We start from the raw sequence: 17,035 nt of genomic DNA on the forward strand, positions 1-17,035 counted from the left end.
AAAGTTATATTTTGAAATAAGGAATTTTTAAAAACTTGACATTTTTTGCAATTGAAAACGAACAAAAATTAATTTAAAAAAAATTTCCGAAAAATAAGTTTTTCAAAAAAAGTAAAGGTCATTTTAAACTTACGCTCAGCAGGTACAAATACCTTTTAAAATTCAAACTCAAAACGACCAGGAATTACTATTAGAAAATCAATGTAACCCAAAACGAATATTTGAAATATTTTTCTGTCCGTCATTCAGAATGCGCCAGTTACAGCTGAGAATACTACGATCCAGATTGTCAAGTTTACAGATGATGTGGATTTCGATTCATACCTCACAGCTTTCAAGCGAACTGCCACCCAAAATAACTGGAATCGTGCTACATGGGCAGTTAGACTACAGGACTTGTTGACAGTCAAAGTCGCAAAAGCAGCTGTGATCGCGCCAACAGCCGATAGCTCAGACTACGACCTTGTAAAAGAAGCTATTCTGAGAAGATTTCGAGTGACTTCTGAAATCTATCGCCAGTTATTCCGTACGACCCAGAAGGAAGTAGACCAGTCATTTACCAACTGCAGTAAGAAGCTAGAAAAACTGCTAACCAAATGGTTGGACGTCGCTGACTCCATATCGATTGCGACCGCAGATGGGCTGAGAATGAAGATCTCAGCCCTTCTGAGACTGGTGGTAGACCAATACATCCCTTCCATCAAGAATGAACAGCTACGCATCCGGTTGAGAAAACTTGACGACCCAACTCTCGATGCTGTCTGCAAGATGGCTGAAAAATTCTTTCTAGCCCGCAAAGATGACAGAAGGGCAGGATTGAAAGGAAGCTCACATCAGTCCTCAAGGACAGGAATGGCTCCAAAGCAAGCACAACAAGTTAAATCCGCGAACATGCCTCTGAATACCAAATCGGAAACTACAGGATCCAGCAGTCGAGACGCTTTGCGCCAGCAAACTAATAGATGGGCATAAGGTTGTTTCAACTGTGGAAAGTTTGGCCACAACGCTGTTAACTGTAGGGAACTGAGGAGGCGAGAAAATTTGTTGGCTTGCAGTCCAAGTTTGGAAGAAAGAATCAAGGCAATAATTCATTTCGGCGATATTATAGATGGGAGGCCAGCAGAGCTCCTTATTGACAGTGGAGCATCCATCACTATCGTCCATAAGAGGTACTTTGGAAGCCTGGGTGAACAAACATTATCCACCACGGAGATCTGCTGTTTCGACGGCGTTTGTAAGCAATACCCTCTACATAAGGCTTATGTAGAGATAAGAGTTGGCAATTATACCTTCCAAAGCAATGTAGAAGTTGCAGTTTCTGATAGTCTACCCGTAGACGCTATCATCGGAAGATCATTGTCAGGATTCCTAGAACTTTGTAGCCGAAGTCCAGAAGTAGAAAGGCCTGTACTATATTCTTCTGTCGACTAGAGCAAACAACTACGCCGGATCGGAAGCTGAGATCCTAGTCCCAGCAAAAAATCTTCCAGAAAATGATGTTTCGTAGATTATAATAGAGTAGGAGAATGGGAATTCCAACATGAGGCTCAGAAAGAGTCGGCGAAAGGAGAAAGAAAAGTGGAGACGAAAGCACTTTGAAGAAACACCTTCAGAAGTTGATCCTGAACAACTAACTGTCAAGGAATTGGCTGACCTTCAACAAGAAGATTCTACACTAACAAAGTGTTTCACTCTAGCCACTTTAGGCCAGGGCTTCGAACTCATCAATGGTTTGTTCTTCAGGAAGATCGAGACGAGGTTGGATAATGAAGATATTACACAGCTGGTAGTTCCCAAGACGCTTAGGTTATTTGTGCTGAGAGTCGCCCATGATTCCCCAACGAGAGGCCACACTGGAGTTGCACGCACTCTGGATCGGATCATCCATAGTTCTTTCTGGCATGGGATACGTCTAGATGTCAAACGATTTGTACGTACTTGTGAGCCCTTCCAGCTAGTTAGACGGATGAACCCAAAAGAACGGGCTCCTATGTTACGACTGCTGGTCATCAAAGACCCTTTCAGGAGGATTGCAGCAGATATTGTGGGACCAATGGTACCATCTCGGAACGGGCATCGGTTCCTCCTGGTAATATCGGATTATAGCAATTTTTATCCCGAGGCAATACCCTTGAGATGGATGAATGTCAGGGTCAAATGTCATCTTAAGAGTCAAAAGTGAATTAAGGGTACCCAGGCCCCTCTCGTGTCCTTCAGCTCTTAGGTCTTCAGCTATAACCTTCAGTTGCATCGAATCAAAATTCCTAGATTCTCAAAGTCAAAATGTAAAAATCTAAAACAAACTGCATGGATGGAGGATGGGGGAGGGGACGTTGCTCAGACACCCCGAAAGGTAAGTACCCGTACTGCGTAATCGGCCTATTATTCACAGAAACATTTTAGAAGAAAATTGAACCTTGAAAAAAATTTGTACCTTGTAAAAACTGGTATAACGCAAATAACTTGAATTCAAATGATTTGAGGCCCAATTTAGGCTCATAGTGTTCCCAAATTCCCCTCATTTAAACACAAGAATTTTGATAAGCAAGATAAGCATGTTACACCAATTCTAAACCGCAGTCATGCAGTCTCTCTGCAAGAACGATTTAAATTTGAACCGTGGACTGACTTCGAAGAAAAAATTACGAACGTCCTGACTTGGTCAGGCTCTCATTCGGTCAATAGCCGGGCTATGTTCTGGATCGGTATAGAAGAGATCCGAGTCCTAACTCAGTGCAAAAATGACCTAAGTACAAGCTACAGACTGAATTTGCACAGAAATGATCTAATTCTTAGCTCAGAACATATGGGAGCCAAGTCCAGGCCAGGGGAGCGAAAAGACCATCTAAGAATTGATACGCTATAAAACGAGCGAGGTCCAAGCTATGAACTGATTGCTGCTGAAACAAGCAGATTTGGCTAAATCCGGCTAACAAATATTATAAAACCGGCTAAATGATGTTTTGAATTATTTTTCTTGGATCAATTTTCTATACCTTTGAATAAATGGGAACTCAAAAGAAAAGTAGTGACGAAAATAAAGGTCAAATTGTTTGTTTTGTTCCAATTAAACGAATTAGTGTTTCGTTACTTAATGGAGCCTATTTTATGTTTTAGCAAAAAAAACTACTATTTAAAATGTATACTGTTTTCAGTGAAGTGCAAACAGCTAAATAAGAAGGATAGCCATATTCTAATTTGTGGTAGTGTTTATCCGTTTTAAGTTTGATTTGACTATCGATTTTAATTTGTCTTCATTTTAAGCCTTCAAATTAACTCCTGTTTGTGTAAAGTTTGACTATTATATTATTTTATTTTTACTCGTTTTAAGTGTTAATTTCATCTTTACTTTTCAGTAATTTCTAAAATAAATAATTTTTCCTGGTAGAAATTTTTGGCACCCATACTTCACCAACGTAATACATCAACGTAATCCTTCACATTAATTAATGAAATTTAAATTAATTTTTAAGAAACTAAAGAGCGAAGTTGAAATTGAAAAAAAAATATTATTGCTTCACAGATTATGCAAGATACATCAACAAAAGTAGCTTAAGAAAAACTGACAAGTGATATTTCCTGATTTCTGCAGAATTCTAAAACTAGCACTTTACTCAAAACACGAAGCTCACGCATAGATAACAAGAAGTTACTTTAAAAATAAAAAAAAGAAACTTGCAAAAAATAAAAGACTAATTCAGTAATATTTCACCAGCTATGATATGTATAAGTTTTAGTATAATATTTTAATTTTCTAAAAATTAGAGGTTCAATTTTCAGTAAGAGCTAGCAAAATACACAAAACACCGCAGGGTGTTCTTTGGTAATTTTGTTCATTTCATGGCCGATGAAAGACTATTGAGATATTTACAAGTTAATTTTTTATTTTCCGCATACTTTTAAAGCAACTTTCTGCTCCTAATCTGATTTTGTTGCGGCGGTTTTGTGTTTTTAGTAAAGTAGTCTACTAGGTTTACTAAGTGTTAATTAAAATGCATTTTACTTTGAAAAACACATGAATGAGCCTCTCTTCTGGGTTAAATGTTATATAAGAGTTAACTTGACTGCGAAAACCAGACAATTGATAGGACTGGGAACCCTATTCCTATTTAGAACCACCTTGAATGGAATATTAAAACAAACAGTAATTAAATTTAAGAAAAGGTTTTTCCAGAAGAAAATAAAGAGCAATATTAAGACGCTAAACAAATACAAATTACCAAGCATATTAGGGGGTCTCCCGCTTCTCTGCAAAAGATGGACAAAAAAATGATTTCGAATTCGTCTCCAAATGCTTCAAGAACGAATGCTCTAACACAAAAGCAATGGAATAAAAACTTAATTTTTGTACAAAATACCTCGAAAATGGAAAGGCTTATCTATTTAAATTTGGTTAAAAAAGCGAAATTTTCATTTTAAGTTTTTTTGAAAAGCAATAGGTAAATACAGCACTTGTAATAAGGAATAACTTATGACCAATTCAGTTACCAGAAATCAGGTTCTGTAGGTAGAGCCCTTCCATAAGCATACAGAAGAAAACGGCCATTTTTGAGAACTCTAGCAGGACGTACATGAACTCGCACAGCGTTTGCTAGAAAACAGTTGAAATAAAATAAAAAGAAAAAGAAAAGCAATTAACAATTCAAGATTCAGGGTTAAAGAAGGTCAAGTAGGGGAGAACAAATTCTTGTTAGATTTGAAAACGGTTTTGCGATGTGGACGAAATTTTGTTGAATGGATCTATAGTCAAAATTACTGCCAATTCTTTTAAGGCTTATTCAAGCTCTTACCTTCATTCTTTTCCATATTGTAATGCTTTGAAGATAATGCAAATAGAGAACACGTGTCTTGTTTTTGAATGTTAAACTAATATGGGCTTAAATTATGTTTCTTTTATACTGTGGGTCTTGATAAGGCAGTTTCCCAATACTTTAGCCAGATTCTAAGCCAAATTGAAGTTTTTTTTTCGAAGTTTAAACATTAATAACAAAATATTTCAACCTTTACAAGTAAATAAGCTTGTAAACTGCCTCTCCAGGCTGTTATTTGGGCTTTAAATCTTTTGCTGGGTTGATACCTAGCACTAAAACTTATAGCCCAGGACTTTTAGGGTTTGACTCCGAAAAAATTGCAATATAAACGAAAATGGTACCAAAATGATCAGAAAAATTCTGTACAACATACTAAAAGTCTCCATAAATCCGAGTGGGGTGAGTGCCCGAAAAACAGGGGAAAAGGGGGAAATGCGGGGTAAAATGGGAAAACTGCCGAACATGGCCAAAAAATAGTTCAAAGTGAGTTTTCTGGGGCTTTCCTATACGCTGATCACGAAACTGACATCTAAAGTATAGAATACGAGTACTACGGAAAACGAGTGGAACAGGGGGAAGAGATAAAAAAAAAAAATTTAAATACAGGGTAGGGGTTGACAGCACTTTGAAATATGTTTCCTAGGGTCTTTCTATCTGCTGATCCCGAAACTGACATCTAAATGAAATAAAAAACATGAGCCCCACCATAACGGGGGGAAAGAGAGTAAGAAAACGGAAAATTGAAGTCAGGGGTAGAAATCAGCTTGAAATGTGTTTTCTGGGGTTTTCCTATCTGATGATTACGAAACTGACACCTAAAATGAAAGAAAGAAAATGAGAACCATGAAAACCAAAAAAAAACAGGAGGAAATAACAGAAAAGCGTAAGGGAGGCCTGACTCCTGAGCCAGCTGCTAATGGCTGATAAGTAGGGCTATGGACAAAATAACTCGCTTAAGCTTCAAACTTTTACTTTCTAGAACCACAAACATTTCTTACAACCATTTGAGTTACTAAACATAAAGAAAACAACCGCTTGGCAGTGATCACAGTATAAAACTTCAGCTATTATAGGTAAAATTTGCACTTTCGAAGGCAATATCGTTGAAAAAAACTAAAAAAGAGCTTCAGCAACTATAGGTAAAATATGTACTTTTGCAGTAGGCACTTCTAAAAAGCCAGCTGCTGTTCCAAAGGAGCTTCAAGTTACTTTCACAGGTTTTACAGCTCTGGATACACTATGCCAGCGCCCTCTTTGTTCCTTCGATTGTAGAAATAGAAGGTCATGCCTGCGATGTCTTTTAGTGTCTCTGCATTAATTTCCATTCGAGGAATACTGGACATTGTCGTTTTCGTTTTGGGACTCACGATTTCAATAATCCCCATTCCGTGAAATGTGTCTTTACCGTCGATCGTGCGGACATCATGGTCTACATTGTCTGCTGCAGACTGCAAGAAACTGCCAGCGCTAAGCGTGAAAAGACCAGTCCCGTGACTTGCAGCTGTGTTTCGTTCAAATCTGAGCACTTCTTTATAGGATGAACAAAAGTCCAGCTTATGGACGGTGTCTATTAGATACCGTGATCCGAAGTAGTGGTGAAGCTGAAGTGTTTCAAATACCTGAAGAGGTACGAGGACCGTTCAAGGTAAACAGGCTTGAACAGTTTCTTGGCCAAGAGCTGCCACTGCAATATTCTCGTTTTCCTCTGGTTTTAATTCGCAAACAAGAAGACACAAGGATTTGGGAAGGTAGCTTAAGCACGCTTCGACATTGTCAAGAGACTTGAAACTTGGATACTCTTCTGATAAAGGAAGTAGGCCTTTAGCTTCACTTTTGATTATTCTAGCAACCGTTTTTATCATGATCATGATCTCTACGTCCTCAGATTGGTCCTTAGGAAGCACACGATGCTCGTTCAGAATGAAATGAGCCGTCTCTCTGAATGTCCCAATGCTAGCTTTCCCCGACAAATCCGTGACAAACACACGATCCCCGCAGCTTTCAAGCAAAAGACGTTGGATGGGCTTCACACTGTAAGCTTCACTGACTCCAAGGAAAAAGTTCATCTTTTCTGTGATATCACTAAGAGTAAAGTGTTGGTCTTCTATACTTTTAAAGGGCTCTAGAGACTTTTAGAGACTTCTAGAGGACAGATGTCGCTCTTGCTTAATCTTGACAAAACGCAACTAATAACCATGAATTCGGGCACCCAGGGAAAATAATAAATTTGACTTGGCTTAGTACTCAAAGAAGAGTTGCCGAGACGCAAAATTATGCTTAACTTAACAAAAAAATCTCGTCGTACCTTGATTTATCCTGCTACCATGTCACATGTGTAAGCATCCACGCAGACTGGGGACTATTGGACCCGCTAGATGTTATACCGTCAGGATAGATTTTTTCTTCGGCACTGGAACTCCGTGGCGACTAGTATACCTTGCTTCTCTTTCTGAATGTCGAAGTAGAACAGTATTATGTTGACGAACCCACGCGGTTGCTGATGACGGCGAGGAATACGAAACAATGCAATTTCAGTATCTTTTCGTATTTCTTCCTCGAGTTTTTTTTTACCTTTTTCGAACTTATGGGATAGCCAAATCTCTATAGATCTCCTGCATTTGTTCTTGAACTTTGTTTTAGACGTCAATTGTATAATCAGCAGATAGAAGAACCCCAGAAAACACATTTCCACGTGCTTTCTATCCCTTACCCTGTATATTTCCCTTTTTCCCCTCCCTCCCCCGCCCCATTTCTCCGTTCTATGTTAATCGATTTTTTATATCATTTTAATTCTCAATTTCGTAATGACTAGATAGAAATACCCCAGAAAATATCTTTCAAACTGCTTTCTACCCCTACCCTGTATTCTTCTCTTTTCTCCCCTCTTTCCCCTGTTCCCCTGTTTTCCGTAGTACTCTTATTCTATGATGAATTTTAGATGTCAATTTCGTAATCAGCGTATGTGAAAACCCAAGAAAACTCACTTTAAACTATTTTCTGGGATTTTTTTGGGAAACTATTATTATTTTTATTAGAAACTATATTATTTTCTGGGAAACTATTTATTGCATTTTTCCCATTTTCCCCCGCATTTCCCTCTTTTCCCCTGTGTTTCGGGTACTCGCCCCACTCAGATTTATGGGGACTGTTAGTGTGATGTACCAAATTTTCTTTTGATCATTTTGATACCATTTTCGTTTATATAGCAATTTTTTCCGGGTTCGACCCTTTTTTGAGCTAAAAGTCCTGGGCTATAAAAAAATAGCCTACAACAGGTACTAATATAAATGAATAAACAGATCTTAAAATGAGTAAAGATTAAATTGAATATGCAAATCAAGCTTAAAACGATCTAAATTATTTTGCCTTTGAAGCATAAATGAAACCCAAAATGGGGATTTGGGTTGACCCAGGAGGTTCAGTTATCTGATCTTTTGACTTATTTTAACAAAGTGGCTATCTAGAAAATTCGATCGGATGGATTTTGGGTTAAGTAGACAGGGGGGCTAGTTTCCCTCCGGTCTGTTTTGACCCTTAAAAAGTGAACTAGAACTATCAATTTCCAATAGAATGAGCCCCTTCCGAAGTTTTTACGACCATTCCTTCGATAAAACTCTATATGCCCCCGGGCCATAATTAGGGTTTTGTGAACCGCGAAGTTTCTATTATATGGTCTTTGGTCTATTTTGGACAAAATAAATATATCAAAAATTCGATCGGACGCATCTGTGAAAAAGAAGGTCGGAAGGGGGGGGGAGCTAGGTGTCATTGGATCACTTTAACTCTCATAAAGAGAGCTTGTACTTTCAATTTTTAGTCTTTTGAGTCCCCTCCGAAGTTTACCTCTTTGATAAGAACCTTGTATGCCCCCGGGCATAAGTTGGAACCCTTCCATGTACTCTTGTGGGGGTTATATTGACCCCAAAGTCTTATATTCTGATCTATTTCAAACAAAATAGCTATTAAAAAATTTTGATTGAATGCATTTGGGGAAAATTGTGTGTGTGTGAGAGGTAAGTAGAAAGGGGGGTCCGACTCGTGTCACCCACCCCTGCTGCCACCTACAACTTTTTTTAACACCAAATATGGGCATAGAGTCCCTAGGGCGAACACGTGGTTAATGGGGTCATTGACCTAAATTTCCAAGGTCGATGTTGTTGTTGTTGTTTTTGGCACGCTCGAGGCGAATGTTATGATCCAGAAATAGGAAACGTTGTCTGACAGGTGACGTCAAGTTAATTAATGTCTTTGGAGTTCGACCAGAATTGTTTCCAGGGCAAAGTTTAGATCACACGTGACAGCTGATGTCATGATTGATTGATTTGACACGAAAGGGGAATTAATTTGTTGTATCTAAGGGGAATTATTGATTCACGAACTCCAAAAGATATTAATAACCAAACGCCATGGAAACACTTCTGCAAGAAACATCTTAGCGATGAATTGTTTTAGCGCGGGAATAGGTTTCTTAGTAATTTCAAATGCGTCAGCGCAGAGATGCCAAAAACAAAAGGAATACGCTGAAGTTACGATTAGGGATTATTTGGGCGAAACTTTTTTAGGGAATTATTTCGGCGAAACAGTTAGAGACATTTTAAAAGATGATTTAAAAGATGATTTTAGAAGAGGATTTGAGGGTGAAACTCTGTGGTCGTCATAATACACAAGTTCCATTTGCACAGTGTTGTGAGGTCCCCTACCACAACCCCAAAGAGTCCTCATACCCCACCCCAACCCCGAAGGGTCCTCATACCCCACCCCAACCCCGAAGGAAGCCCCCGGTCCTCAAAGGTCCACCGGGCTCCCAAAGGGCCACCCGGCCCTCAAGGGTCCCCCAGACCCCCAAAGGTCCTCCCAGGCCCCAAAGGCCCCCTTCCCCCCCTTGGCTCCCAAAGGGCCCCTCCCTCTCCCTCGCTCTCCTCCCCCTCCTCAACTTCTCCTCCCCCTCCCATCCTCCCCCTCCCCTCCTCCCCCTCCCCTCCCCTTCCCTCCCCCATTTTTAATATTTTTTTTGTGCATTGAGACATAGAAGGAACCCCTCCCCCCGGCCCCCCTAAAGGGCCCCCGGCCCCCCAAATGCTCCTGAGCCACCATTTTAATACTTTTTCAAGGCTTTATTATATCTTTTTATAACAAATTATTATTTTAGGGAATTATTTCGGCGAAACAGTTAGAGACATTTTAAAAGATGATTTTTGAAGAGATTTTAGAAGAGGATTTGAGGGTGAAACTCTGTGGTCGTTATAATACACAAGTTCCATTTGAACAGTGTCGGGAGGTCCTCTATCCCCAGCCCCAAAGGGTTCCGATGCCCCTACCCCAAACCCCAAGGGACCCCCTGGTCCTCAAAGGTCCCCCCAAGCTCCCACGGGGCCACCCGGCCCTCAAGGGCCCCCCCCCCAGACCCGCAAAGGCCCGCCCCGGGCCCCGGCTGTCGGTGATGTCTGTTGTCTGAAACCGATGATTTGGGGTGTATGGGTTGCTATTTTTGACTTTTCTGAGTTGGATTTCTTAGTCTTTCATAGGTATGTGTTGTCTGAAACCTATGATTTGGGATGGGTGGTTTGCTATTTTTGACTTTTCTGAGCTGAATTTCTTAGCCGTTCATAGGTGAGTATTGTCAGAAAATTATGATTTGGGATGTGTAGTGTACTATTTGAACTTTTCAGAGCTAGGAGTCTTAGTCTCTCATAGGTGTTTGTTTTCTGAAGCATATAGTTTGGGAAGAGTAGTTTGATATTAATGAATAATAATATATATTATTAAAGCGTATAAATAATTTGAATTTTTTAATAAAATTATTATTTTTTTTCTTTAAATTAATATTTAGTGATTTTCTTAGATAGATTTCTTACTCCCTCATAGGTGTTTGTTGTCTCAAACCTATAGTTTGGGATGAGTAGTTTGCTATTTTTGACTTTTCAGAGCTAGGTTTCTTAGCCTTTCATAGGTGTGTGTTGTCAGAAACTTATGATTTGGGATATGTAAATTACTAGTTTTGACTTTTCTGAGCTAGATTTCTTAGCCTTTCATAGGTGTTTGTTGTCTGAAACCTATAGTTTGGGATGAGTAGTTTGCTTTTGGACTTTTCAGAGCTGGATTTCTTAGCCTTTCGTGGGAGTGTGTTGACTGAAACTTATGATTTGGGATATGTAAATAACTATTTCGTGCTTTTCTAAGCTAGATGTCTTAGTCTTTCGTTGGTGTGTGTTGTCTGAAGCCTATGATTTGTTATTTGTAGTTTTGCTTTTTTGACTTTTCAGAGATAGGATTCTTAGTCCTCTTATGTGTGTTTTGTCTGAAACTTCTAGTTAGTGATGAGTAGTTTGCTATTTTAGGCTTTTATGAGCTAAGGTTTCTTAGTATTTCATAGGTGTTTGTTGTCTGAAACTTATGCCTTGAGGTGTCTAATTTGCTATTTCAGGAATTTCTGAGCTAAGGTTTCTTAGTATTTCGTAGGTGTCTGGTGTCTGAAACGTATGATTTGGGATATGTAAATTAACATTTAGTGTTTTTGTAAGTTAGATTTCTTAGTTTTTAGTTGGTGTGTGTTGACTGAAACCTATGATTTGGGATATAAGGTTCTTAGTCTTTCGTTGGTGTGTGTTGTCTGAAACATATGATTTGGGATTTGTAGTTTGCTTTTTGGACTTTTCAGACATAGGATTCATAGTCCCTGTTAGGTGTTTGTTGTCTGAAAACTATAGTTTGTGTTGATTAGTTTGCTATTTCAGGCTTTTCTGAGCTAAGGTTTCTTAGTATTTCGTAGGTGTGTGTTGTCTGAAACTTATGATTTGAGGTGTGTAACTTGCTATTTCAGGCTTTTCTGAGCTAAGATTTCATAGTATTTCGTAGGTGAATGTTGTCTGAAAATTATGATTTGGGATATGTAAATTACTATTTCGGGCTTTTCTAAGCTAGATTTCTTAGTCTTTCGTTGATGTGTGTTGTCTAAAAACAATGATTTGGGATGGGTTGATTGCTATTTTTGACTTTTCTGAGCTGTATTTCTTAGCCTTTCTTAGGTATGTGTTGTCTGAAAAATATGTTTTGGGATGGTTAATTTGCTATTTTGGACTTTTCTGAGATAGGTTTCTTAGCATTTCATAGGCGTGTGCTGTCAGAAACTTATGATTTGGGATTTTTAGTTTGCTTTTTGGACTTTTCAGAGCTAGGATTCTTAGTCTCTCATAGGTGTTTGTCGTCTGGAGCCTATAGTTTGGGATGAATAGTTTGCTATTTCAGGCTTTTCTGAGCTAAGGTTTCTTAGTATTTCATAGGTGGGTGTTGTCTGAAACTTATGATTTGAGGTATGCAATTTGCTATTTCCGACTTTTCATAACCAGATTTCTTAGTCTTTCGTAGGTGTGTGGTGCCTGAAACCTATGATTTGGGATGTGTGGGTTGCTATTTTTTTACTTTTCTTAGATGGATTTCTTAGCCTTTCGTAGGTGTATGTTAACAGAAACCTAAGATTTGGTAATGAACGGTGTTCTATTTTTGACATTTCTGAGCGAGATATCTGAGCCGTTAATCGGTTTGTGCTTTCAGGAAATTATTATTTGGGGGGTGTAGTTTGCTTTTTGGACTTTTCAGAGCTAGGATTCTTAGTCCCTTATAGGTGTTTGTTATCTGAAACTTCTAGTTTGGGATGAGTAGTTGGCTATTTCAGGCTTTTCTGAGCTAAGGTGTCTTAGTATTTCGTAGGTGAAGCTTCCACGTCAGTTTTAAGTTCACCAAGACATAAGAAATTTAAAGTTCAGTTCTAAATTTTTCCATAGAAGATAGGAAAAGTTATACTATGATTGTGATTATTTTCTAGGAAGATAGAAAGTTTCACTTTAATTCGAAATTTTCTTAAATTCAGTTCCGACTTTTCTCAAAGAGATGAAAAAATTTAAAGTTCGGCTCCAAATATTTTCCACGTTAGTTTTAAGTTCACCAAGACATAAAAAATTTAAAGTTCACTTCAAATTTTTTCCAAAGAAGATAGGGAAAGCTATACTATGATTATGATCATTGTCCATGAAGAAAAAAAGTTTCACTTTAATTCTAAATTCTCTTTAATCTTAAAATGACATGACATATGCTTATGGCTCTAGCAATCGTACTCTATGCTTGTTCTTAGACACGACGCGGCTTTCCCACTGGTACTATATGGCAGGTTATCGACACTACCGAGTTTATTGCGTGCATTAAATCAGTATTTTTTACGCAGTGGAAGGATCAACTCACAATTCATATCTGTAAAAAGTGAAGATGAATTATTCGACGAAAGTATGTGCACATGAAAAAATCATCGTCGTGTTGAATGCTGACAAGGAGAAATACCTGAACTCTGAAACGAGTGCAAGTGGAGATCTTATTGGGAATGTATGCATACGTTGTCATGACAGTGAGGAGTTAAATTCCTTTGGTGTACCCAAGAATTTCCATCATGCAAGTGGTGGATATGCGAGAGTAACATTACCAGAGAAATTAGTAGTCAAAGAGAATGCCAACTTAAAAATAATTCTTGATGAATAGGGATAACTTCTAGCTAACGTTTCTGGTAGTATCTTAGCTGTTAATAGATTTTATGGAAATAATTCTGGTGTTACAATTTGAATGAAAGCAAAGGGTTAAAGAAGACATGCATACAGCTGTATCATCATCATAAATCATATCATGTCAATGTGCCAAAACTGCTATCTATGTAAAAATAATGTGACAATAGACAGTGAAATCACAGGCAGAATAAAAAGGACATTAGCAGACAATATCATCAATGAATATAAAGATGAATTGACGGAAAGTGAAGCGCAAGTGTACTAATAATGTAAAATAATGTATTTAACATATTTTTATATTAATATTCTACATGTAATTATTTCATTAAAAATATCTAATACATTATTTTGTTAAGTGTTCATTATTTTTTAGGGTATGATAGAATGACAAACTTTTAGAATATCTATTAAAAAGTTCAAAGATGTAAGAAAAATAATTTTAGAGATAATGATACTACTAGCAGGATCAATTTTTCATAGAAGATAGAAAAGTTCATGCTCTCATCTGACTTTTACTAAAAAGCACAATTCAATTCCAACTTCATCGGAGAAAATACAAAGCTTCATCTTAACTTTTAAGTTCGGAAAGACATAAGACGTTTAAACTTTACTTTTAATTTTTCCTGTAGAAGATAGGAAAAGCTATACTATGATAGTGATTATTATCCATGAAGATAAAAATTTTAACTTTAATTCAAAATTTTCTTAAATTCAATTAAGACAATTCTCAAAGAGTCAAATTTAAAGTTATATTACAATTATTTTCCCGGGACAAGAAAAGTCCCAAGACATAAAAAATTGAAAGTTCACTTCTAAATTTTTCCGTAGAAGATAGGAAAAGTTATACTATGATTATGATTATTTTCTATGAAGATAAAAAATTTCACTTTAATTCTAAATTTTCTTAAATACACTTCATAACTTTTACACATATATAAAAAAATTTAAAATTCTGTTCGTAATACTTTCATGGGAGAGGAACAGTTCGACTTCGATTCTGACATTCCTCATTGGAAATGAAATAAGTTATTGATCCATTATATTTTCACAAAATAATATAAAATTTTCCCAATTCAGTTCAGATTTTTCTCAAAGAGATGAAAAAATTTAAAATACTGTTCCACCAAATTTTCACCAACTTTATTTCGAAGTTTTATTTAATATCGAATATACGAGTAATATGTTTACGGATCTAGCAACTTCAATATCTGCATACTTTGACACCCGCCACGACTTTCTAGCAGAGTCATGATGGCTGGTTAATGACATCACCAATTTTATTGCATTCGGCGCATAATTTTATCCTACGCAGTGGAAGGATCAACTCACGATTCATATCTGTAAAAAGTGAAGATGAATTATTTGACGAAAGTATGTGCACATGAAAAAATCATCGTCGTGTTGAATGCTGACAAGGAGAAATACCTGAACTATGAAACGAGTGCAAGTGGAGATCTTATTGGGAATGTATGCATACGTTGTCATGTCAGTGAGGAGTTAAATTCCTTTGGTGTACCCAAGAATTTCCATCATGCAGGTGGTGAATATGCGAGAGTAACATTACCAGAGAAATTAGTAGTCAAAGAGAATGCCAACTTAAAAATAATAGTTGATGAATAGGGACAACTTCTAGCTAATGGTTCTGGTAGCATGTTAGCTGTTGATAGATCTTATCGCAATCTTTCCGGTGTTAGCATTCGAATGAAAGCAAAAGGAAAAAGAAGACATGCATACAGCTTCATCAACATCATAAATCATATCATGTCAATGTGCCAAAACTGATATCTTTGTAAAAACAATGTTACAATAGAAAGTGAAATCTAAGGCAGAATAAAAAGTACATTAGAAGAAAATATCATCAATTAATATAAAGATTAATTGACGGAAAGTGAAGCGCAAGTGTACTAATAATGTATAATAATGTATTTAACATATTTTTATATTAATATTCAACATGTAGTTATTTCATTAAAAATATTTTATGCATTATTTTATTAAGTGTTAATTATTTTTTGCATATTCTAGAACGTCAAAAGTTCTGAATATATATTAAAAGGGTCAGAGATGTGAGAAAAATAATTTTAGTGATAATGATTCTGATATCAGGCTCAATTTTTCATAGAAGATAGAAAAGTTAAAGTTCGCTTCTGAATTTTACCAAAGAACACAATTCAATTCTAATTTCACCAGAGAAAATTAAAAGCTTACACGTCAGTTTTAAGTTCAGAAAGACATAAGAAGTTTAAAGTTCACTTCTAAATTTTTCCGTAGAAGATAGGAAAAGTTATACTATGATAGTGATTATTTTCCATGAAGATAAAAAGTTTCAATTCAATCCAAAGCTTTATTAAATTCAATTATAACCTGTCCCACAGATCTAATTTTAAAATTCTATTACAAATTTTTTCACGTAACAAGAAAAGTCACAATACATAAACGATTGTAAGTTAATTTCTGAATATGTCCGTACAAGATAGGAAAAGTTATACTATGATTGTGATTATTTTCTATGAAGATAACAAATTTCACTTTAATTCTAAATTTTATTAAATTAAGTTCTGACCTTTCTCAAAGAGATGAAAAAATTTAAAGTTCTGTTCCAAATATTTCACCGGAAGAATAACATTTAAACTTCGATTCTGAATTTTCTCAATGAAAATGAAATAAGTTATTGATCATTTCTATTTTCCCAAAATAATATAAAAATTTCCCACTTCAGTTCAGATTTTTCTGAACTGATTAGGTTAGGTATAAATAAATATTAATAAATAATTAGAAACATCTCTACATGTTTAAGTTAGGTTAGGTTAACTTATCATGAGCGCTCATGATAAGCTAACCTAAACTAACTTAAACATGGTAAAAAGATTAAATTAGGTTAGGTTATGCTAGCTTATGTTAGGTTAGGTTAAGTTAGGTTAGTTTAGGTTAGCCTACGTACGCGCGCGTACGTAGGCTAACCTAACTTAACCTAACCTAACTTAAGCTAGCCTAACCTAACCTAATTTAATCTTTTTACCATGTTTAAGTTAGGTTAGGTTAGCTTATCATGAGCGCTCAAGATAAGCTAACTTAACCTACCTTAAACATTTAGAGATGTTTCTAATTATTTATTAATATTTATTTATACCTAACCTATTGTTTTTGGTGGTTAGATGAATGAACTGAATTTAAGAAAAATTAGAAATAAAGTGAAACTTTTATCTTCATGGTAAATAATCACAGTCATAGTATAGTCATTCCTATCTTCTATGGAAAAATTTAGAATCTAACTTTAAATTTTTTATGTTTTTGAGAAATTAGGAACTGAAATGGAAGTTTTTTCATTTTCATTGGTAAATTTCAGAATTGAGCTAACTTTTTTTTCTCTTCTCTAAGAAAATTCAGAAGAGAACTTGTACATTTTGCACTTTTTTGAGAAAACTTAGAATTAAAGTTGAGCTCTAAATCTTCATGAAGAATGTTCACAAACAAAGTGAAACTTTTCCTATCTTCTATTAAAAATTTAGAACAATATTTAAAATTTTGTCATCTCTTTGAGAAAAATCTGAATTGAAGAGGAAAATTTTATATTATTTTAGGAAAACAGAATTGATCAGTAGCTTATTTCATTTTCAAGGTGAAAATTCAGAATTGAAGTTGAAATTTCCTTTGTCCGGGAAAATATTGGGAAAA

At 36.2% G+C, this 17,035-nt stretch overlaps 1 protein-coding gene across 1 annotated transcript in view; it reads right to left on the reverse strand.

The window, feature by feature from the left end:
• LOC148951257 (PDF receptor-like) overlaps positions 1–17,035 on the reverse strand; it is a 175,228-nt gene that overhangs the window by 149,169 nt on the left and 9,024 nt on the right. Inside the window, exon 3 of the mRNA XM_089091041.1 lies at positions 4,489–4,591. Within this exon, the coding sequence (XP_088947167.1) occupies positions 4,489–4,591 (103 nt within the window). The remainder of the gene's footprint in view (positions 1–4,488; positions 4,592–17,035) is intronic.

This window comes from Artemia sp. Qi Xiang Cuo, chromosome 6, assembly GCF_049724085.1.
Source record: "Artemia sp. Qi Xiang Cuo chromosome 6, ASM4972408v1, whole genome shotgun sequence".
Classification (NCBI taxonomy): domain Eukaryota; kingdom Metazoa; phylum Arthropoda; class Branchiopoda; order Anostraca; family Artemiidae; genus Artemia; species Artemia sp. Qi Xiang Cuo.